At 44.0% G+C, this 23,108-nt stretch overlaps 1 protein-coding gene across 2 annotated transcripts in view; it reads left to right on the forward strand.

The window, feature by feature from the left end:
- The window catches only part of TECRL (trans-2,3-enoyl-CoA reductase like), a 67,285-nt gene that overhangs the window by 9,819 nt on the left and 34,358 nt on the right, over positions 1 to 23,108 (forward strand). For both annotated transcript variants that reach the window (XM_075929237.2, XM_006127961.5), the window contains exons 2-3: positions 3,177 to 3,228; positions 21,840 to 21,884. In XM_075929237.2, coding sequence (XP_075785352.1) covers positions 3,177 to 3,228; positions 21,840 to 21,884 — 97 coding nt within the window. The remainder of the gene's footprint in view (positions 1 to 3,176; positions 3,229 to 21,839; positions 21,885 to 23,108) is intronic.

The following is a 23,108-nucleotide window of genomic DNA, read 5'->3' on the forward strand; positions in this document are numbered from 1 at the left end:
AATCCATATACGATAGGGACACACCACTTCTGCAAGATTCCTTAGACATTCTGAGCACATTCAATTGTGGCTTTTCTCCGGCTGGTGCACATATGAATTGTACAGCTGTTTTCTGATATAATTCAGTTGCCTAACAGCTATAGCCTTGTATACACCTCACAGATGAAGAAATGCAAATCATCTGAATGTAACATGAACTCCAACAGGTCTTTTTAAAGGGTTACATGCTGTATTAAACAGTGGAATTATTAGGAACCGTTCCTCCTAGTAGTTAAACTACATTGAAGACCTTGATTACCCCTTCTTGAATTGTCCTGAATATTTTTCAGGTAGCTTTTCCATCTAGCCACTGATTATGTGCGAACTATTTTGTCTGTTACTAGAGCTAGACCAATAGGTTGAGATGAAATAAGAAACTGTCTGGATGTTCAAAACAAAATGCCCTTGGGTCTGATCCAAAGATCACTGGAGTTAGGAAATGGATCTGTTTGGACTGAGCTATGGTTTTAGTTTACTGCCAGTCACTGAAGAAATTTTCATGTAAGTAATCTCCCATAAGCATGGAATTCTTGTTAATAAAATAACATCTACCTTTGAATGTTGAACATAAAAATGGTCAGACTGGCTCAGACCAAAGTCCATTTAGCCCAGTGTCCTGTCTTCTGACAGTGGCCAGTACCAAGTGCCCCAGAAGGAACGAAGAGAACAGGTAGTTATCACGTGATCCCTCTCCTGTCACCCATTCCCATACTCTGACAGAGGCTAGGAAAACCATTCCTAGCATTATTGGATTATTGGACCTCTCCTCCATGAATTTATCTAGTTCTTTTTTGAACCCTGCTCAAGTCCTGGTCTTCACAACATCCTGTGGTGAGGAGTTCCACAGGTTGACTTTGTGGAATGTTTGGAATGTAATTGTCACAAGCCTTATTCCTGGCTCAAGCTCAAGCTGGAGAGCATGTAGGGAGGAAATACTCTGAAAATGCGTACAAAGAAGAACACATCAGTGAAAGCCCAGTCCGGAGCATAAAAAATGAAGACAGTTTAGAATGGCTCTTTGGTCACACTGAGTTTTCATCAGTTGCTGCCTATTATTGATAGTGCTGTATGCCCTAAGCAATGGCTGTATACAAGTAGTAATTGAGAGATACTTGTTGCATGCTTAATTTGAACAAATAAATAGCATTCCCACTAGTTTGTCTACTTTTTAGGCTGGATCTTCAAGTGGTATAAAATGACATAACTCTACTTGAGCAAATTAATGGCCACTGAAGAGCCGACTGTCTGATGTTAATAAACAGCATGGTGTATTGACAAGGGTGTACAAATTACAAGAGATCACTTTAAATGGGAAGGGGTTTCCTAGTCCTTCTTGTGGGGCGTGAGCAGAGTCAGTCTGCACACAGACAGCCTAAAGCAAGGCGGGATGAGGTGTGGGGCTCTGCTGCGTGAAGCAGCCTGTTTTGATGCTTTCTGTTTGTGGCTTTTGTGTGCACAGGTTCTGGATTCTACAAAATAAAGTTCTGTTACATTTCCACCTTTCATTAAGAGTAGTTTCCTTATTGTACCCAACTTCTCTGTTTGTGCACCATGAATATAATAAACAGTTTCAATGGCAGAGTTTCAGAATTTCAACAGTCCCTGAAAATACATACAGACGGGGAGTGCATAATTCAACAGTGTTGGCCTTCCACAAACTTCAAAAACGAATTAAAATTCACCTACATTGATGAATAGGAAGATCATTTATTTGTTCAAATTCTATAATTAAAAATCCTTATTGACATTCATTTAACCTCAGTCACTAAACAATCATCCTTCAGCATTAGACAGATGCAACACACTTAAGTATTGTTGATGGACTTTCTTAGACCTATTAATGTGAAAGAAGATATAAAAAAAGGATAGGTCACTGATGAGCTTTACTCATAGTCCCCAGGACACACTCTCCTTATATAGAGTTGTTGCATTTGTTGATCTCTTGTTTAAGGTACTCCTATATTAACACCTACCATTGTCCATAGACCTCAAAGCATGTGACAAAGAGGCTTGCTACAGATTGAAAGTCTCTAGTCTGGCACTCTCTGGTTCAGCAACATCCGTGGTCTGGCATGATTTTTGTCAGCCAGATGTCCACTTAGCATGGGTGTAGCCAAGTTTCCCACAGTCCCATAAAGTTTGTCTACAGCCACCACGCCTGGCTCTCAGTGTTCTGTGCTGTTATTTAGCTTTAATTTATCCCTAAATATCTTCTTAGAGACCAGAACATGACCTATGAAGGAAGGCTAAAAGAATTGGGCTTCCTTAGTTTAGAAAAGAGAAGATTGAGGGGGGACATGATAGCCGTTTTCAGGTAGCTAAAAGGGTGTCATAAGGAGGAGGGAGAAAACGTGTTCATCTTGGCCTCTGAGGATAGAACAAGAAGCAATGGGCTTAAACTGCAGCAAGGGAGGTTTAGGTTGGACATTAGGAAAAAGTTCCTAACTGTCAGAGTGGTTAAACACTGGAATAAATTGCCCAGGGAGGTAGTGGAATCCCCATCCCTGGAGATATTTAAGAGTAGGTTAGATAGACATTTATCAGGGATGGTCTAGACAGTATTTGGTCCTGCCATGAGGGCAGGGGACTAGACTTGATGACCTCTCGAGGTCCCTTCCAGTTCTTAGTGTTCTATGGTTCTGTGATTCTAGCATTTGATTTAGCAGGTCTAGTATAGACCCGCTAAATCAAATCCTGAATGCAGCTCCCACTGGTGGTACCCCTTTTGCTTAGAGGTTCAACCTGTAGCTTGACAGGTGTTTATGAGAATACACATGTGCAGTGATTACTCCTAAGTAGCCCCACTGGAAACCAGCCCAACTCCGACATGTTCCCATCTCTAAGGCCAGACTCAGATACCTTCACTGATAGTGTGTAGTTCCTTCTCCACACATAGTCCCATTGGTTTGATCTTTGGGGAAGGGACTTTCCCTTCAGATATCTCAGATTAAAGAGCATTTATGTACAAATCAGCACGGTGAGGTCACTGGGGTATACCTGGGCAGGAGCTGACACCGCTGGCGGCAAACTACAATGACCGCCTTGTGACATGAATGTGCTTTATTTCTCCCCTCCCCCACCTTCCTGAATGGGAAGAGGAGTAAAAACTAATCTGCTCCTGTCTGTTTCTTTTTCAGGTCCCTCCATCATCCACCCTCCTTGATGTGAAACACAAATTTCACAAAGCATGTAAGTACTCTGTATGGCTGGCTAGGGGCATGTTGGGGGCCTCAATGCTTGGAAAAGTTTGTCAAATGAACTGTTTCATGACACTTCACACAAGGGATCAGATTTGGAGTAACAGTGACACTTTGGGAGTGCTGTTGACTCCCAGAGCTGTTAGCTGGGTGGTATAAAGGACATATGACTCCCCTAAAAAAGGGGAAGATCTTTCTGGTCTTGATATTATAGTCACAGCTACAAAAGAGATGAGGCCATGCAATGTTTTGGGAGTTGTACAACAGATAGGGACTGACTGTGTTGCCAATCTAGACCATGATCTTCAAGGAGAAGGAGGTATTATTGAGAACTCCTTATAAAATGCCGACTTGTCACAATCGGAACTGTTTGCAGACAAATATCAGACTCCGTTTTGATGAACCCTTTGTCGGGAAGGCTTCGATTCCAATTTCCCATCCCATCCCATGCGTCCGCATGACTTCACCTGTCTGGGATCTGAGAGGTCATGTTGGGCAAAGGAGGCCATCCCGTTCTCCAAAGTGTGGCCACTTTAGGAATCACTGGTCAGGTGCACCCATTTTGTTAAACATTGATAGGAGGTGTGGCTAATGAAAACCAGGGTCTTGAAGAGCAGGCTAAGCTTTTGTGGCAGATGTCCTTGGCGGTCTCTCCTTAATTTGAGTTTTTTGCAATGTTTGTTAGATTTGGAAGAGATTCCTGAGGACTGTAGAGTGGGAAATGTAATAACTATTCAAGGACCCAGCTTCTGGAATAGGTAATCAAATGGAGAAGCCATCCAGCATACTGATTGAGGGAAGGTTTTCAAGGTTATGGGCAAAAATTGCTGAGGAAAAATGGTTGTGTCCACCAGAGAGTAGAATACAGGAGCCTGTTGGATCATAATGCAAATTTGCACCCCCAAGAGCCAGCTAGAAGAGGGCTCCATAAACTCTGACAATCAGGAAAGGGGAGAAAAATATGAAATCACAGAGGACATGCTCCCAGGCTGCAAGTGAGCTGCAGATCTGGCTAGAGGCAGCCCTCTGGGAGCTGCAGACGAGGGAGGGCTGGTCAGCAGGCAGCTGGAGAGCTGGATAAAGCTGGTCCATGTAGCTGGCAGGAGACCAGAGCTGCAGCAGGAGTCAAGGAGTCACTTCACATCCCTGGACTGGACTTCCCCGCCAGTCTGGGTTGCAGAGACTCCCGGGTTTATCCGTTAGCTGTAACGGTTAAAGCATTCAAGTTAGGGTGTCTGCACCGTCAATTCCTGGCAGCCTGGTAAAGAAATCTGCTCGATTGACGTGTTCTTGGATACCTACCCAGGCCTGGCGCCCATACAGCCCAATCTTGGTGCATGCACAGCACTTCCCTCTGAGCCCCTGGTGCACAGGTCCCCCTGCTAGGCAGGTAGAGGGAAGTGGAGTCAGCTACCATACAAAGCAGGGGGTAAAGAGAGACGCTGGCAGATGCATGTGTAACCCATGTCTCTCACCGGAGGGGACTGACCCTGCTAGAGAAGGGGGCCTGCTACAACCTGGGTTAAGAGAGATGCATCCTTTATGCATTAAGCCAATGGTGGGCAGCCTGAGGGCCTCATGGGGCCCATCAGGGTTCCATGGGAGGGCCACCAGACTTTTTGTTTGGCCGTGCCCACGTGCAAGGCTGCTGGTTTCCGACTGTTGTTTTTTCCCCCACTGGGATTACTCAAGTGACCCGTACATGGAGTCAGGGCAGACGAAGCGAGGCGCGTGCTCTTGGCACACAACAGCGACTGTGAGAGCCGCACGCTCCCAGTGCATCCAATTGAAGTGCTGCTCCGGGTCAATCGATGCATCCTGGGTACGCAAGCGCAGTGAGCAACACTGTCCTGTCCCGGGAGACTGCCTCTGTTGCAATAGTCTTGCATGCTGCTGAGATGAAGGAGGGCCCCTCGTGTGGCCCACTTGCTAGCCTAAGTCGCCCAACATGTCTGTATCCTTCTTGGTCTAATGAGTGTTACTAGCGTGAGTTCAGCAGAGTGAAAAACAAATGAGTGGAGTAAAATCCTCACCCTCTGGCTCCAAACCCTCCAGCCGCATCATTGGATGGTACAAGAGAGCTCTTCAAGTGAGGTGTCTGTGGAGGTAAACACTTAGTAGATGCCGCACCAGTAGATAGAATCAGCCGCAGGCTTTGCAGGACCAATAAAATGTGTTTCAATGTATTGCAAATGACTTCCTCCCTGCAGATGGTTGTGTGGGGTGCTTAACGAAGGAGATCTCCTGGCCTAAAGCCCTTGGGTGCCAGTAAAAAGATTCCTATTGACTTCACTTCCGGGGCTTTGGTAGTGTTAGATGCTCTATGCGCTCTGTGGTTTGGCAAGCAAAAGCTGGCAAGAAGACACATGCACAGACGATGGAGATCACACAGGCCTTTCCTAGCAGCCCCGTGGGCCCGTCCCCCGCTCCCTTCTTTCTGAACATCCAGGGCTGTCGGCCAGCTCTGCTCCCACTGGGGTGTCTCTCAGCAGTGCTCAGCTCCGCAAGAAGCCTGCTTGTTTAAACCCTGCTGCTTCCTGCTTGCAGGCAATCCTGGGCTGGATTTACAAAAGGGGAGGTTGTATGGACCACGCTGGGGAGGGGGGTGAATGAAGATCAAGCTTTCCCTTCCAGAAGCTGCAATTATGCCGGCCCCCACATGCTCAGGATCCAAGTCAGCCAAAAGGAGGAGGATCTTTTCATGGCCTGGCTGGGATTCAGCCCCTTTCTGTGCAACCCCCAAGGAGAGGAACTTTTTAAAATGAGATCTCACCTGTTGCCAGCAGCTTGATCTTTAAGGAAAGACACCAAAATATGACACAAATCACAATAAAATCATGGGAGCTGGAAAAACGGCAGCTATCCGAGAGGAGGGATATTCTTTGTACCTCACTAATTCCATGGGGAGAACGGGCATGGCGCTAGGCCGTGCGGATCAGAGGGGTAAGCTGGTGTGCTCTGGGCTTTAGCCATGAAGAGCATCATGAAGGAAGCTAGAGCGCACTCGGCAACGCCTGGCCTACCAGGTCTGGGGAAGTTGGGAAGTCTGACGACCATCTTGCTAAAGGCCTGCAGTTCCTCTAATTTCTCCACGCTGTCTCTTTAGGCTGGAGTCTAAGAGGGGAGAAAGTTCATGAACTCTGTCAGTTTGGAGGCCCGGAAAGGCAGTAGTGTCCTCTGACTCCACCTTGTGGGGATTCGGAAGTGAAATCGTATTATTTGTGGCTATCCAAAACCAGTTGTGTAGACGAGGCCTGTCACTCAGCCAGGGGGACCATCCAGTGCCACATGAGCTGATGAGACCCAAATAAGCTATGTCTAAGACAGGAAGGCTCACATGGATGTTGCCCACCCTCTCTACTGAGGAGAACGGGTTTTTAATTTACCAAAGATACTAGAAGATTGACCCGGCGTTGGTCAGATCCTTAACTCCATTGGTGTTTTTAGGAAAATAAAATGACAATGTCCATACTTCGTTTGAAGCATTGCTCTGGGGTGGGGCTGGGGATGCGGGTTCAGGATGCGGCTGCCCTGGGAAGAGAGGACAACCCCAGCCCTTTCTCACCACAGCAGCTTGGGGCCAGGTGAGAAGCACCTCTCCATGGCCTCTATAGCCGCAGGGGTCACAGACGGGGGAGAGGGGTATGTCTCCCGGTCAGGGCAAGTCCAAGTTTATCTGACCCCTGCTTTCCCCAGCCAGAGTGAAGAATGCAATGGCAAATGCTTAAAGGCTTTGTTGAACTGGAGGGATCTAGAGGAACGGAGAGTTCTGAAGTTCACATCCGACATTACTGATGAAATGTTTGTGAAAACACTGGGACATTTCCTGTTGAGATTTCAGCACTAAAACCCTTGATAGAAGAGCCACGATCCTCTTCAAAACATGAATGAAAATGAATTCCTTTTCTGGCAGCAGCTGCTTTGATTTTATTACGCTGCTTTAGCTGGACTACAGATATTTCTGATGAATAAGGTAGCAATAATAATCATCATAATAAAAAGGCAATGAATCTACTGGGGCACCTTTGGGAACATAACTGGTCCTTTTTTCTCCCTGGGATATTTTTTTTTCCTGTTGAGATTTAGAGAGCTCTGACAGTACCTTATAATGACATCCTATGTCAACTCTCGCTGAACAAATGTAAGATGTCATTTAAATGCCTCATTAGGATATGGACATTTTGTAGCCCAGATCATTTGATATTTTTCTGACTTTATTTTATTGATTTATGTTTGGATTTTCAGGGGATTTAATTGACCGATATGCAAGAGAAAGGACATAATCTTTCTCCGTTTTGATGCTTCACGCCTACTAAATGCTACTGATGTGCGTTTGATTTTTTTAAAAAGATAATACTAATTTAGCCTCAGACACCAAATTTTTTCCCAGAGACAGGTATTTTGAGCATTGAGGCTGTGATCCCAGTGGGTGTGTTGGGAAAAATGTTGAATGCAGGGTACAAACCATTCAAAGGAATCATGGAATATTAGAACTGGAAGGGACCTCGAGAAGTCATCAAGTCCAGTCCCCTGCCCTCCCAGCAGGACCAAGCACCATCTAGATCATCCCTGATAAATGTCTATCCAACCTGCTCTTAAATATCTCCAGTGATGGAGATTCTGCAACCCCCCTAAGCAATTTATTCCAGTGTTTAACCACTCAGGCAGTTGGGAAATTTTTCTTAATGTCCAACCTACACGAGAGGAATCTTTGCTTCACTGTCAATGGAAAAGCGCAGTGAGGTCAGATTTCTAACTGTGCTCAGCACCTACAAAGGGGACACATTTGCTCAAGATCTTCACTCCCATTGAGGTACCCGAATGAGATGAAGGAATTTTGCAGGAGAGCTCGACGCTCAGTCAGTTCCCTGTGGGAGCTACAAGATCTTGTACTAACATGGCCAAAAGTGGTGTGTCTAGTGAGCCATTGGAAAACATGGTCCTGAGCATGCTGGAGGGAGTCATAGAATCATAGAGCTGGAAGAGACCTCAGGAGGTCATCAAGTCCAGCCTCCTGCCCAAGGCAGGACCAATCCCAGCTAAATCAACCCAGCCAGGGCTTTGTCAAGCCGAGACTTAAAAACCTCTAGGTATGGAGATTCCACCCCCTCCCTAGGGAACCCATCTCAGTGCTTCACCCCCCTCCTAGTGAAATAGTTTCTCCTAATATCCAACCTAGACCTCCCCCACTGTAACTTGAGACCATTGCTCCTTGTTCTGCCATCTGTCACTACTGAGAACAGCCTCTCTCCATCCTCTTTGGAACCCCCTTCAGGAAGTTGAAGGCTGCTATGGAATCTTCTCCCCTCACCTGCCACTTTTCCCTTCTGCAGACTAAAGAAACCCAGGAGGAGAGGCAAGGATCTCCCTTAAGTTCAAACAAAGGAACGATCCTTCTCTTCTGAGTTCTCACCAGGGCGTAGGAGAGGAGGAAGAAATTCCTAATGGTCTATAAGGACCCTACTGCAACCTCTGATGTGAACCAGAGCCCAGTCACGGGCCTCTCTCGACTGGCAGGTAGGCCCAGATCCACAAAGGTTCACTGCATTGTTTAAATCAAGGGGCGTATGCCAGATCTGGGCCATTGTATCTAACCTCCTGATGTGCTGGCCAGTCCCAGCTCCATCCCGCCTCGCTCAATGCCAGTTCTAGTCCTCTGGAAGCCCCCTGCTTCCAACCGGCCAAGTGACATTGTGTCTGCTAGGTCCGGGGTGGGCTGCACAATGGAAAATGGCGTGAGGAAGGTGATGGCATGGAATCAGGGAGAGGGGGCTTGTTAGGGTGCTGGGAAGGGTCTCTCAGAAAGATGTGCTACAAAGGGTGACGCTTCTGGTGAACTCTGACATGAGTCCAATCCTGTATCTCACCAGAGAAGAAGGATGGATTAGAGGTTGAGAAATCAGCCTGGGACTTAGGAGACCTCAGCCCATTTCTCGGTCTGACTACTGACTTTCTCGGTGGTCGTGAGCAAGTCCCTCAGGGCCTGGGATGTAAAGGTATTTAGATGCTTTGCATTGCGGTGAGGTACCTAGTGGAGGTCTCAGTAACGTGTAGGCACCCAACTCCCATTGCTTTCAAAAGAACCTTCCATTTGACTGTGTTTCGGTGGCTTTCGTCAGCGTAGCTACTCTGAAATGGAGGGGGAATGAATCCGTACCAGGGTAGAGCTGGTACAGATGACTTGCCCCTGGAACAAAGGGGAGCCGGGTGCCTGATTATGATTCCACATCACAATCTGAACCCAGATGTGCTGCTTTTTACTTCAGGCTTGTCGCAAAATGACAATTTTGCCTTATGCTAGTAGCTGGAATTAATTTTTCAATGTAGTGAATTAAACAATGAATTAAAATAATTTAATTTACCGTATGCAAGAAATAAGGTCAATTAAAATGTACTCGGTTAACTGTAACAGATGTTGGCGGAGCTGTGTGATATTTGAACACTTTGCCATTATGAAAAGTGAATGAATGCATCCTAATTAGATTAGAGATTAGTTTTTATGCTGGAATCAGTCAAGCAAGCATGGAAATATAACTATAATGTTACCTCTATTAATAACTGCTAATTGCCTGAGAGGTGGTGTTTTAATGAAATGGGGCCAAGTCTTTGGCTTTACTTTTTCCGTGCAGGCCAGGGGATGGACTGTAAAGACATCTTTTGTATAGCGGGGCAGGAAATGGCATTTCCATTCCTCAGATATTTTTTAGTTCATTTTTTTCCCCATCTCAAATTGTGTTGAGCAGTTCAAATATGTTTTTGCAAAGCAAATATACAATGTGTCTAGTCTGAGGCCTTGTTTTCACTTACTGGGAGATCGATGCTGCAGAGATCAATCTCCCAGGGTTTGATTTAGTGGGTCTAGTAAGGACACACTAAATTGACCGCTGATCGTGCTCCCCTTGACTCCAGTACACCACCGGGTTGCGACGATTAAGGGAAGTTGATGTGAGAGTTACTGTCGTCAACCTCCTTCAGGATGGACTCTGCGTTAAGTCAAACTAAGATATGTCTTCTCCTGCTATGCTATTCCCGTAGCAGGGGTTGCGTACCTTAGTTGGACATTGGCCCCTCGTGGAGACCTGGCCTAAGAAATCCTTTCACCTTTTTAAATTTGCATCTGGAGATTCTTCAAAACAAACCTAGATTCCTGAATTTTCAGGTTTGATAAATCCACATTTTTTATTAGAGTGGGGGGCCAGCTTTAATCTTTCTGACCTTTATTCCACCCCCATGGATTTTCTAATCCTGGGGAGCAAGTGGCAACAGAGCAGACTTACGGCTTACATTCCAGCAGCTGAAAAAACTTTAAAACCAATGTCCTGCAGCACCTTAGAGACTAACAAAAATGTAGATAGTCTCATGAGCTTTTGTGGGCACAACCCAGTTCTTCAGATGAATGGAATTAAGGGGTCCAGGGTAAAAATAAATAGCAGAGAAAGAGAGGGGATGGGGAGGGAAAGAGAAGGACAAAGTGGGGAAAAATATTGTCATTTAGAGTGTCCATGCTAAATGAAGCTAAAAGAGTGGGTTCTAAGTACTCTTAAGTACCCGGTGCTTGGCTATTTGTCATTAGGGTATGGAATGTAGCAGACCATCTGTTCCAGCAGCTGGCAATTCATGAGTGCAGACAATAGCCACACCCCTTTTTGGTCAATCCCCCATCTTATACTAGTGGTCACTACTGTCTCTATCCCATCCAGGGATTTGCCCACACTTAGGGAATCCTCAAGCTACCGGCCTTGTGCCTGTTTTGAGTTGAGGGACCGGTCAAATGTCTGTGAGAGAAAGATTGCAAATACCACCATCCCAAAATATCCTGTGGTAGTCAGAAAAGACTCTACATTTTTTAGACAAGGCACCATTTCCGGTAAAAATTCTACTGCAATAAGTCAGTTGGAGCATGTTTCATTAGCTCTAACCTTCAGTGAGTACGAAGATCATTCAGCATCTCCTCCAAGGTGGTCAGCCCTGGGAACATGCCGCGTCTCAAAGAAGACAGAGAATTCAAAGCTGAATTCTGGTTCAGTTCCCTTGACCGTCCTGCGTGTAAACTTCCCCACAGACCTAGTCTTTCTGGGGAAGACAAGCAGAGGGGAAAGGATTCTGCCCAGGTCAATTAAACTCTCATCAGCTGTGTGCTCTCTGCCAATAGCTCTGTGCCACAGCACTTAGGCAAAATAATAATAATAATATTTTGCAGCCTTAAAAACAAACTGCAGTGTCCAAAACAAAGCTTTCTGGAGCTCTGCTAGAGGGACGAGGCCACATGTTATCGGTGTGCTGGGAGCTAAGCATCATCGGAACGACACTTCTTCATTGCAAGCCACGGCCTCTCTCTTCTGTCAGGAACTAGCACCGGTTGAAACTGATTTAAAAATACATTAAAAATGAGCCTTTATTTCACATTGGGTTTTTCGAGTCCAGGTGGGATGGTCCAACGATTGCTGTATTAGCCTAGGGTTTGAGAAACAGGCCTTCGATCCCCTAGTCTTCTGTCAAATGCCTGTGTATGGGCTAGAGCTAGACTTTCAAAACTATTAAGTCAGAGCCAATGGGAGTTAGGCACCTGCCCTGCTTAGGCACTTTTTAAATCCCGTAAATCCGTATCTGAATCTTTAGTGCCTAAAACAAGGCACTTATTCTCATTGTGCCTCAGGTCTCCATCTGTACGATGGGGGTAATAGACTCGTTCATCTTCTCACAAGTATTGGGAGGGTAAATGGATTAGAGTATGAAGTGGTCAGTCCAATAACCATAGTTTCTATATAAGTATTTTTGTTCCATAGTGTGAGATCCCTGGAATTTTTGTCACTGAGGTTCCATTTATAAGGGGTATAAAAGCAGGGCCGGCCCACAACATTTTGGCACCTGAGGCGGGGAGCTCAAACGACGCCCCCATGGCCCCTTGTTTGGGCCAAAACTTTGAAAAGTCTCAATTTTGCGTTCTTCCTGTTCTACTCCTCTCATGGCACTCCCATCTCTGTGCATCTAGAGCAGACAGAGTACATATGCACCAGCAGCAGACACAATTTTCTACGCTCTGGGCCCTAGTGGAAACCCCCCCCCCCCCCCCCCCACAGTCTGGCATCTGAGGCTGCCTCATGGTAAGGCCAGCCCTGGTTAATAACTGAGTAATGTCTATTATACACCTGTTACCAGCACAAACAATGTGTTTTGCCAATGGCTATAAATGCATCAGAAGAAAACAGTGTCAGATGGTCATGAACAACCTGCTGAACTCCAGGACAACTGAGTCAGCATTTGTTCAAATGTTGATTTGTCATGCCTTGATTGTCCCACTTAGCCATGGAAATTCATCTGTAGGTCCCTGCCGGAGGCTTGTGGAAAAGCCACAATGGAACCCATTGGGGGTTTTCTAGCCCATGTGATCTGGAATCAACCATAGAAGGAGGTCATCATCCTGATATCTCTGAACTGGCTAGCTTGCCCTTCACTTGCCCAACAAGTTCATGGTAAATCCACATTCAGTTCATTCCCTACGGGGGTATCTCAGCCCCGATGTGATAGTTTTCAAAGTCCTTCCTCAGATTGGTAATAGGGAATCCCAATACAACCATAATTACCATGGGACAGATAAATTTAAGTCTCCAGCATGAGCCAACGCTGCTGTTTTTATTGTTGCTGCCATTTCAGCGTGAGCAAAGGCAGGTCTCCAATGGACCAGTTAGATCCGTCACATATGCAAAAGACATGCAGCATTTGCACTGCTGAATAATGACGTGTAGCATTTTCATCAATTGTGAGCACTGGTGTTAGGTGTTGATTTCGCTCAAGTCACGACTCGAGAGGCAGCGGCAGCGTTAAATGGATTGATTTATAGCTCTCACCACACTTCAAATGCCAGTCCCGTCAGAATATCTATTTGCCTGTTTTGCCACATTCTACTTTGTTTGTTATTAATGCAGTAAAAATAATTTAAATGCAAATGTGTGCCTAAAATTCAAAATTAATTATAGCTTCTGCAGGCTACATGGAAAATTAATAATGCATGGACTTGGCTTTTTCTTTAGACTTTACAATCTAAAAGACTAAAATAATTTAATGACACTAAAATACACAGTTAAACGTTTGATTTTTTTTTGTAGTGTGCTGCTGAAAATGTGGCTATCAAAAACTTCTTTTAGGATACAGTTGCTTTAAGTCTAAAACAGAACACAAAACCCAGAAGAGACAAATATTAGGAGCTGCTATATGAAAACAAGAATGTTATTTTTGATACTTATAACAGTTGACCTTCATTAGGTCAATTATAGTAAATGTTTCCAATATATTCATTATTCTTTAGTGGTTAATGGGCAATTTTCAATTTAATTATAATTCTTGAATTCTAAGTATTATTTTCTTCCACCTGTCTAATGAAGAATCATTTGAACTTTTTTGCAACTAAATCAGTAGGGTTTAGAGCTAAACAAACTTCCTGATTTTTTTTCTAACTTTGTGGGTCCTGGGTGAATAACAGTTTGAAGATTCAGAGATTCCAAGGATAACAGGGATTAGTGTAATCATCTCATCTGACCTTGTGGGCAACATAGGCCAGGGATGCTCCCCAAAATAATTCCTACACCATAACATTTGGGGAGAAAAAAATCCAATCTTGACTGAAAAATTGTGAACCAGGAGATTCCACCATGACCCTGGTACAATTTTCCAATGGCTAAGTAGGGTCACTGTTAAAAATCTACACCTTGTTTCCAGTCTGACTTTGTCTAGATTTTACTGTCAGCCTTTGGATTGTGTTAGGCCTTTATTTGCCTATTGAAGAGCCCATTCTCAAGTATTTGTTCCTCTTCCAGCTCTGTGTACATACAGTTGTCACCCCGTCCTTCTCTTTGTTAAGCTACATAGTTAGACTCAAGAAGCTCCATCACTATGGATATGTCTACAGTTCTGGTACTCCAAAATAGCTATTCCACATCTTTTGAGCAAGCCCATTATTTCAAAATATAATGGGCTTGCTATTCTGATGTCCTTGTAAACCTCGTTCTGCTCGAAAATTACAGAAAGAAAAAAGAGATTTGGTTATAATCATGCAACTCTTGGAATTGGGACTTTAAGAAAAAAAAACCATTATGGGCATGTCTACAGTAGGAAACTATTTCAAAATTACTAACTTCGATTTAATAACTCCCGATTCTACAAAATCGAACTAACGTGTCCTCACTAAGGGGAAGCCTCAAAATTAGTCTGAGGCAGACTCCATTGATGTGGACGCGCTACCTTGACTTAGAGCCCCAGGAAGCACTCAATTGTTTTGAATTTCTCTGGGGAGTAGTTATTTTGAAATAGCGGTACTGGCGCATCCACTCTACCGCTATTTCAAAATAACTATTTTGAAATTAGCATTATTCCTCGAGGAAAGCAGGAGTACAGATTTCAAATTAAGCAGCCCACTATTTTGAAATAATGGACCTGATAGTGTGGATGCTCCGCTTATTAATTCAACCTAAGGGGGATTATTTCGAAACAAGACCCTAGTGTAGACCAGGGCTAAGTGCTGTAGGATGCCAAATGTCGACTGGACTGGACTGCTAAAGCTGTTTCCAAAGGTGTGTGGCCTTTGGTTGGAAGGCTGAAAATAACAAGGGGAAAAAGCAGAGGACCATTTCCCAGCCCTGTTGTGTCTCTGGCTATGTCTATACCACAGGCTTCTTGGGCAAGAAGCTTTTTGTGGAAGAGATTTTCTGCACAAACTTCTTGCGCAAGTGTGTGTCCACGTTGCAAAAGCGCATTGGAAAAGTGATGCGCTTTTGCAAAAGAGAGCGTCCAGACTGCATGGATGTTCTCTCGCAAAAAAGCTCTGATTACCATTCACAGAATGGCCACCAGTGTATCCATGCGTCTTTCAATAGTCTGTTTTTGCACAAAAAACCCTGTTTCCCGTCCCCACACACCTTTATGTGCATGAGCTCTTGCAAAAAGGAGTTGTTCCTCTTTTTGCGCGGAATACCTATACCGCAAAAAACCCTCTGTTTTGTCAATTTCACTGACAGTTCTGTGGTCACTGGGTTGGTACAGGCAGAAATAGTCCCATGGCTTTTTCTCAGAATGAAAGTTGGAAAGAAGAAACCTCCAGTCATTTCAACTGCTTTCTGTGAGCGTGCTCAGATGCAGGAAGTAGTGACCCGAGGGCTCCGCTATCAGGATGATAGTATCTTTATCTACTCCTGGTTACTCTGACGTGTTCTTGAGACTTCTCAGATGCTCCATTCCTACCAACAGAAATGGCATTCCTGACCCCGGCGGTTTAAGGGTTGAGGATGTAAATAAAGACAGTTGCTCTGCATGCACTTGTCATGGAAAGACTTTTGACAAGCTCAGTTGTCAGATAATCTGGGTGTCGCCACCATTTATGTACCACTACATTCCAGTCACGGGTGTCTCATAGCAGCATAATGGCAATGATTTATAGGCATTAGATCTATAAAAGGGGTGAGCAAATACTGGCCAATGGGCTAGATCCGGGAAGGCAGAGTTAGCCCCTGGTGGGCTGCCGCCACTATATTTATCTGCACCGCCACAGGTACAGGCTCCCATTGGCTGTAGATTGCCATTCCCGGCCAATGGGAGCTGTGGGAAGTGATGTGGACTGGGACATCACTTCCCACAGCTCCCATTGGCTGGAAACGGCAATCCATGACCAATAGGAGCTGCAATCACCTCTACCTGCAAAGGCACTGGTAAATATTTTGGTGGTGGCCTACCAAGGGATAACCCTGGTGAATGGCCACCATTGTATTGTCCACCCCAATCTACATCCTAGACAGGTTACACCATGTCTTAGTCAGGGATAAGCTATAGAATATTTTGTTGGAAATTCCTGTTCCGTTTCTCAACTGGCACATCGCAATCTGTGACCATGTGATGGGATGTTTATGAATTGCTTCTACAGCAGCCTACTCCAGAACATCCTATATTTCCAAGGTTTTTAAAAACACGCGGCAGTTGATTGATTATAGTAATTTTGCTGTTCATATTGTCCTATTCATATCCCAGCAGGTGTTGCACGTAATTATTAAGCCTCATTGTTATTAGAGATGCATGGGTAGTAAAATACAATCAGAAGCAAACAATTTAACTGATAATAAAATTAGCAGTTCATGGAAGGCAGTCTGCTAATTATCGCCAAACAATGTCCATCAAATCCATTATCTGGTTTTTAGATGGCTTATTGCATGATGGAGTAACTGTCAAAGGGCGCAATTTGAGGGAAAATGTTTAATTTTGCAGCGTGAGAGGCACAGATTTTATTTTGTCTGTGTCTTGCATTGTTTCTTCCTTAATACTTTCTAATGAGTGTCCAGTCTTATAATTTACGGCTTGAGGAAGTAAAGCACAGAAAGAACTTTTCTTACTTCTTAATGAAATGGTCCAAAATGATCATGTTCTTACAGGGAACCCCTCCATTACATAGCGACTGGAAAATTCACAACACCGACCTTTGGTCTTTCAATGGACTCTGTGGGGTTTTTGCCAGGAAGTGCCCATTAAAATCAATTTGAGTCATGCAGCTATAATACCACTGAGAGCCTTTACAATTTTATGTGAACCTTTAAAAAAATGTCACTAGTTCCTATGATGCTGACTCATTTCTTGGCATTTTTAATCCAAAAGCACACAAAAACAAGAGTCAATAACTTTGTACTGCCAGGAAGGTATGGTACCTTTTGATATAAGGCCTGGTCTACACTAGGACTTTAGTCCAAAATTAGCCCCACCCAGGTCAATTTTGTAAGCAATGCATCCACACTAGCATGCCTGTTGTTCTGGAATAAGGGGCCGTGGAGCCATTAATGTGGATGTGCTACCATGGATGACGTTTGATTCTTTCCCATAGTGAGGACAGGGGACTTCGAATTTATAAAATCTGGTGCCCAGAAGTCGAACTTCATGAATTTTAAATAATTGTCTTGTCTTGTGTAGACATGGCCTAACAGACTCCTTCTGGATACATCTTAGCCTTCTTGCTATTTTCTATCTGCTCGGAAATTAGATCTGTCCAGACTTTGATGAACGAGGTGTGTGTTTGCCTGTCATCACCACAGCCCCATTAAATGTTTGTTGCTGTTAGAGACTAGGTAGGTGAGGTAATATCGTTTATTGGAACAACTGGGGGTGCAATGGACAAACTCTCCAGCTCCACGGAGCAGGAAAAGGTATCTCCCGCATCTAAGCTAAGTACATTTTGGTGCATATTAGTAAGTGCAGAGTGTTGACACAACCGTAGTCGCAATTACAGGGTAGGCAGTCAGTTGTGTGACAAATCATTATAATAAACAGAGAATCTCTGTGTTTTTTTAGTGGCCATCGGAGCTCTGAATCTGAATTCCCAAGGTCATCCTTTGAAGGGATTCTGGAGGCTTGTTGTGAGCACGGGAGGTCAGATATGCAGCGATTATTTTGTGAAATTAGGGAGTGATATGGTGTGTTCACATTTCACCATTGATCGGTGAGCATCATGATTGTCTGATTTCACCTCCATAATTGTTGTGGATCATTGGAAGTGGCTGGATGAGGGGCACCCTGATTGCTGATAGGCATGTGCAGGACCCAGGGTTCTTGATGTTGTCAGTTGGGAGTGATTTTTCTTATGCATGGGTGTCTGCTCCGTTAGGCAGAGACTAGGTAGATGAGGTAATATCGTTTATTGGAACAACTGGTGGTGGAATGGACAAACTCTTCAGCTCCACAGAGCGGGGAAAAAGTATCTACCACATCGAAGCTAAGTACATTTTGCGGCATATTAATAAGTGCAGTGTTGACACAGCCGGAGACAGCCCCAGGCAGGCAAAGTAGAGAAGGACAAAGCAAGCAAACCTGCAAATGGGAATGTTTACGTGATGATTAGCAACATGTCGGTGGGTGGCAGGAGCTCAACACGCACAGCAGCAATGGCAGTCACTCTGAGATACCTCCAAAAGTCAGGGAGGTGGGAGTAAAAATCATTATCCCAAAAGCCATGTGGCTGAGAGTCAAAATAAAGCTACTTATTTGGCTGGAGTGTACTCATAAGTTTGGGAAAATCTCGCTGTGTTCGCTACCTCCTTGACAAAACATGCATTCCTCCATGTCTGTCATATCTGGGAACATTTCAGTAACCAAATAAGACCAATATTCCTACTATTCAGGAAATGTATTCCTCATCTTGCAATTAATGAATCTTTGTGAAGGCTTCTGCATTGTTATGTTTTGTGCTAGTCAGGATTTTTCAGCTCGACATTCTGTGTGCATGTGTGTGTGTGTGTGTGTGTGTGCATGTGCATCTGTGCGTGCACAGGAAGAAAGGCCAATAAGGTAAGTTGGGGGTGACTAGCCAGGCCCCAGGATAAGTTGGGGGCACCAGTTCCGTTCTCCTGGAAGGGGCAAGGCCTCAGGTAGAAGGGGAAGGGTCTCAGATGGAAAGGGCAGCGTTGGAGCAACCAGGTGTCAGCACCTCCCAGAGCATGATGTGCTATAATTCTTCCCCCTGCAGACCTCAGTGCTGTTGGAACATGCTACGTGAGGCTCTGGAGGTGATTTAAAGGGCTGGGAGCAGTGGTCCTCTTTGCTCCCCCTGTGAGTGGGTTTGTGGGTTTATTTGGGAAAAGACTTTTTGATAGAACAGAAATTGTGACTGAAATGTTTTGGAGGGTAAAAAATCCTTTTCCTCATGGAAACCTGAAGAATGTAAAAAACAAAATGTTGAAGGTTCATGCCAAATTTTCCTTGGCAAAGAACTAACTCATGAGCAGCTCGAATAACTTGGCTCCTTTTGTCATTCTGTTCGACCAGTGTGGTGTTTTGATTCATGTGCTGGTGCTTTCCAGAGCCCCGTGCAATGAGGTTTTGCTCCGTGACGGTGGCTCTGAGGCTTTGCTGCAGTACAAATAAATATGAGGCTGATTGGAGGCTTGCTGAGTATGCAGGGTAGTGATAGACTGACGGCGCTCAATCTATTTAGCTTAACAAAGAGAAGATTCAGGAGCGCCTTGATTCACTGAGAAGCACCTACGTCTGGAACACAAATGTGATAAATATAGAACACTTCAAACAAGCACAGAGATTTATAACAAGATTCAATGGCTGGAAAATGAAGTTAGACACATTTAGTCTGAGATTGGATTAAAGTTGTAAATGTTGAACGCTGGGAGAAATTTAAAAATCAAGCAATAGTCTAGGAGCACCTTAAAGATTAACAAAACATGTAGATGGGATCATAAGCTTTCGTGGGCACAACCCACTTCTTCACAAAGAGATCTGGACAAATTGGAGAAATGGTCTGAGGTAAACAGGTGAAGTTTAATAAGGACAAATGCAAAGTGCTTCACTTAGGAAGATACAATCAGTCTCACACATACAGAATGGGAAGCGACTGTCTAGGAAGGAGTTCTGCAGACACGGTTCTAGGGGTCATAGTAGACCACAAGCTAAATAGGAGTCAACAGTGTGACGCTGTTGCAAAAAAAACAAACATGATTTTGGGATGCATTAACAGGTATATTGTGAGCAAGACACGAGAAGTCACCCTTCTGCTCTACTCTGCGCTGATTAGGCCTGAGTTGGAGTATTGTGTCCAGTTCTGGGCACCACATTTCAAGAAAGATGTGGAGAAATTGGAGAGGGTCCAGAGAAGAGCAACAAGAATGATTAAAGGTCTAGAGAACATGAGCTATGAAGGAAGACCGAAAGAACTGGGCTTGTTTAGTTTGGAAAAGTGAAGACTGAGAGGGGACATGATAGCAGTTTTCAGGTATCTAAAAGGGTATCCCGAGGAGGGAGAAAATTTGTTGTTCTTGGCCTCTGAAGATAGAACAAGAAGTAATGGACTTAAACTGCAGCAAGGGAGGTTGGACATTAGGGAAACACTTCCTAATTGTCAGGGTGGTTAAACACTGGAATAAGTTGCTTGGAGGGGTAGTGGAATCTTCATCTTTGGAGATATTTAACAGTAGGTTAGATAAATGTCTATTAGGGATGGCCCAGACAGTACTGGGTCCTGCCATGAGGGCAAGAGACTGGACTTGATGACCTCTCAAGGTCCCTTCCAGTCCTAGTGTTCTATGCCTCAGATGACACCGTCAGTCTTACTGGATTTCTCCATCATTGGCATTTTCACAATAAAGATTGGCTGCTTCCAAGAAGATCTGTTTTAGTTCAATGCTGTTTGTCCTCCGCAACCAGTTCTTCTCAGAGGTCCTCACCGATCCCAATTTGAAATGGTATTGCCTTATGTTGGTTTGCTGACTAATGAGCAATATATATCTCTCTATATATCCAGCTCAGGAATCCCTGCAATATGACAGCACTTGCAAGCTAACTATGGAGCCTGGGCCCGAGATGGCGCACTGCCCCAAACACCCAGTGAAAACCTAAGCAATGACAAGTCTAGTTTGTCACATCTCAAGCCCAGCAATATTCTACAGCTTGTGAATTTTACACAGAGGCCACACACAGCTCTTCCTTGTGGAACCCGGGAGACACAGAGCAGCACCGTCAACAGAGATTGGCTTAACTTGGATATGAAGCCAACAATCTTTCTACATGGAGAAGACGGAGTTAAAACCATGTTGTGTTAAATAATAATGTGCTGCTTTTAGCACAGCCTTAACACCAGACGATCACATTTCAGGCCCCAAATCACAACCTCAATCCTTCTTGCAGCTGCTGTTTCTTCATGTACCTTTTTTATTTAACGTATATCTCTAGTAGCTGTGCTCTGTTCTGCTACCTTGAAAAAATGAGTTGGTACTTATTTAATAGGTTTTTTTTCTTGTGCTTCTAGCAACAGTTTGTGGATAATTCTTTGGTTTGCAGAGATCAAAGCTGACGTGGATCTGGGTCATCAGTATGCCTTGTCTAATCAATGTCCCTACTCTGTACTGAACGGTCTCCCAAAAGTTAGTCTCACCATAAAAAAAATATATAAAAGAATTCTGGGCTTTGTTCTTATATTTCAGAGACTGTGTGCTAATGCCTGCAGCTCTGCAGTCCAAAGCTTGGCAGGAGCAGGGTGAATAACACAGAGTTTGATTTCTTGGCTGTTTTGAAAGATTAAAAAAAATGTGGAGGGTGATATGGAAAATGACAAATTTTTAGAATGTTCAGTGAAGCAAACAGTTGAAGAACAATTCAGTTCAGGTCAGATGAAATGTTTCATTTGACCCAAGAGATGGCTCTGGTTGAAAGCTCAACTTTTTACTTGTAGGTTGGGCAAGATCGATATGGAAATCAAGCAAAAGGCTAAAAAAATCCCATGGTTTGGCCTTCTTCCACTCCATACAGATATGCATCTTGGTGCAATTGTGATCTTAGACTTGGGCATTCCCTCACACCTCGCTCTGCATCACTCATGTGTCGATTGCACACTTAGCATTCAAACCAAGTCAACCAGACCGTTTGGGGGTGAGCAGTTTCCTCATAACTATAAGTACTGTATGTTGATTGCATGTTTCTACTATATTTGACTTTTGGAGTTAAAACCCGTAGACGGTTTTATAGTATCATGGTTCTAGCTAGGATCTGAACAAGATACTGTTGCTACAAGTAGGAAATGATGCTTAAAAGCTACTCCATGAAATTAAATGTAGTTCTTTCTGAATTAAATAGATCCCCAGTGGTGCCCTTCCCGTATTGGCCTGCGACTAGAACGCAGTAAGTATTTATTTGGATGAGTAATGTAGTATGAGTCTGTTAGCTGGTGTTTCTTCATAACACTATCATACCATATGGGCTAAGCCATAAGCGCTGTTGCTAATTAATATGTATGACTAACTAATTAGCTTTCCCCTCAGTTAAGAAATCTGTCTGAGGATTTTTATATTACCCTAGCTCAGTTGGCACTATTATGGCTAATATTAATATTAGGAAAGGATGGCCGTTTTCGGTGGAAAATTGCCATGCAAAACCGCTGCCACTATCATTGTTGACACCAGTCATCCCCCTTCTTGGGAGCCTCAAGAGAAAAGACAAGGACTGAATAGGCCATAGAGACCACCCTATAGTTTATCTCCTTTAGATAAAACAAAAAACAGGGCTATGTAGCACTTTAAAGACTAACAAGATGGTTTATTACGTGATGAGCTTTCATGGGCCAGACCCACTTCCTCCGATCAAATAGTGGAAGAAAATTGTCACAACTATATATACCAAAGGATACAATTCATTTTTTTTTTTTAAATGAACACACATGAAAAAGATATACATTTTTTAATTGTATCCTTTGGTATATATGGTTGTGACAATTTTCTTCCACTATTTGATCTGAGGAAGTAGGTCTGGCCCAGGAAACCTCATCACCTAATAAACCATCTTGTTAGTCTTTAAAGTGCTACATAGTCCTGTTTTTTGTTTCAGCTACACCAGACTAACACGGCTACATTTCTATCACTATTCTCCTTGAGATAGTTTTTGAAGGACATGGGGAACATGCACTTCCATTGTCCTAGCTGCCCCTGTGTGGATAAATACGGGATTTGTACAGCAGGCATGCCAACCTATTTGAATGCACCCAAATTCACCCAAGACAGGTTGGATTTTCTGATCTTATCTAGGTACAAGACTAGACAAAGACCCAAGAGAAGTTGGGTTATGGAAAATTGTCCAAACAAAAACTCACTTCCCAGTCACCGCTGTTCCACCCCATCACCTATTATCACTGAGCATGAAAAAAGGAAACAGTTGACCCGAAAGAGTTCAGGTATTCACAGACTACGACATCATCTCACATGGTTCCTCTCTGTTAACTGTCCAAGATGTGGTCTTAACCGGCTTTGGAAACGGCTTTGTGCAACTTTGTCCCATAAGGCTCTTATAGATCAATGAGCATGAGTCATCAGCATCACAACCCTTGTGTGTTGCATCCCAATGCAGTGTCAT

This window comes from Pelodiscus sinensis, chromosome 4 (genome assembly GCF_052426305.1).
Source record: "Pelodiscus sinensis isolate ZL-2025 chromosome 4, ASM5242630v1, whole genome shotgun sequence".
Taxonomy (NCBI): Eukaryota; Metazoa; Chordata; order Testudines; family Trionychidae; genus Pelodiscus; species Pelodiscus sinensis.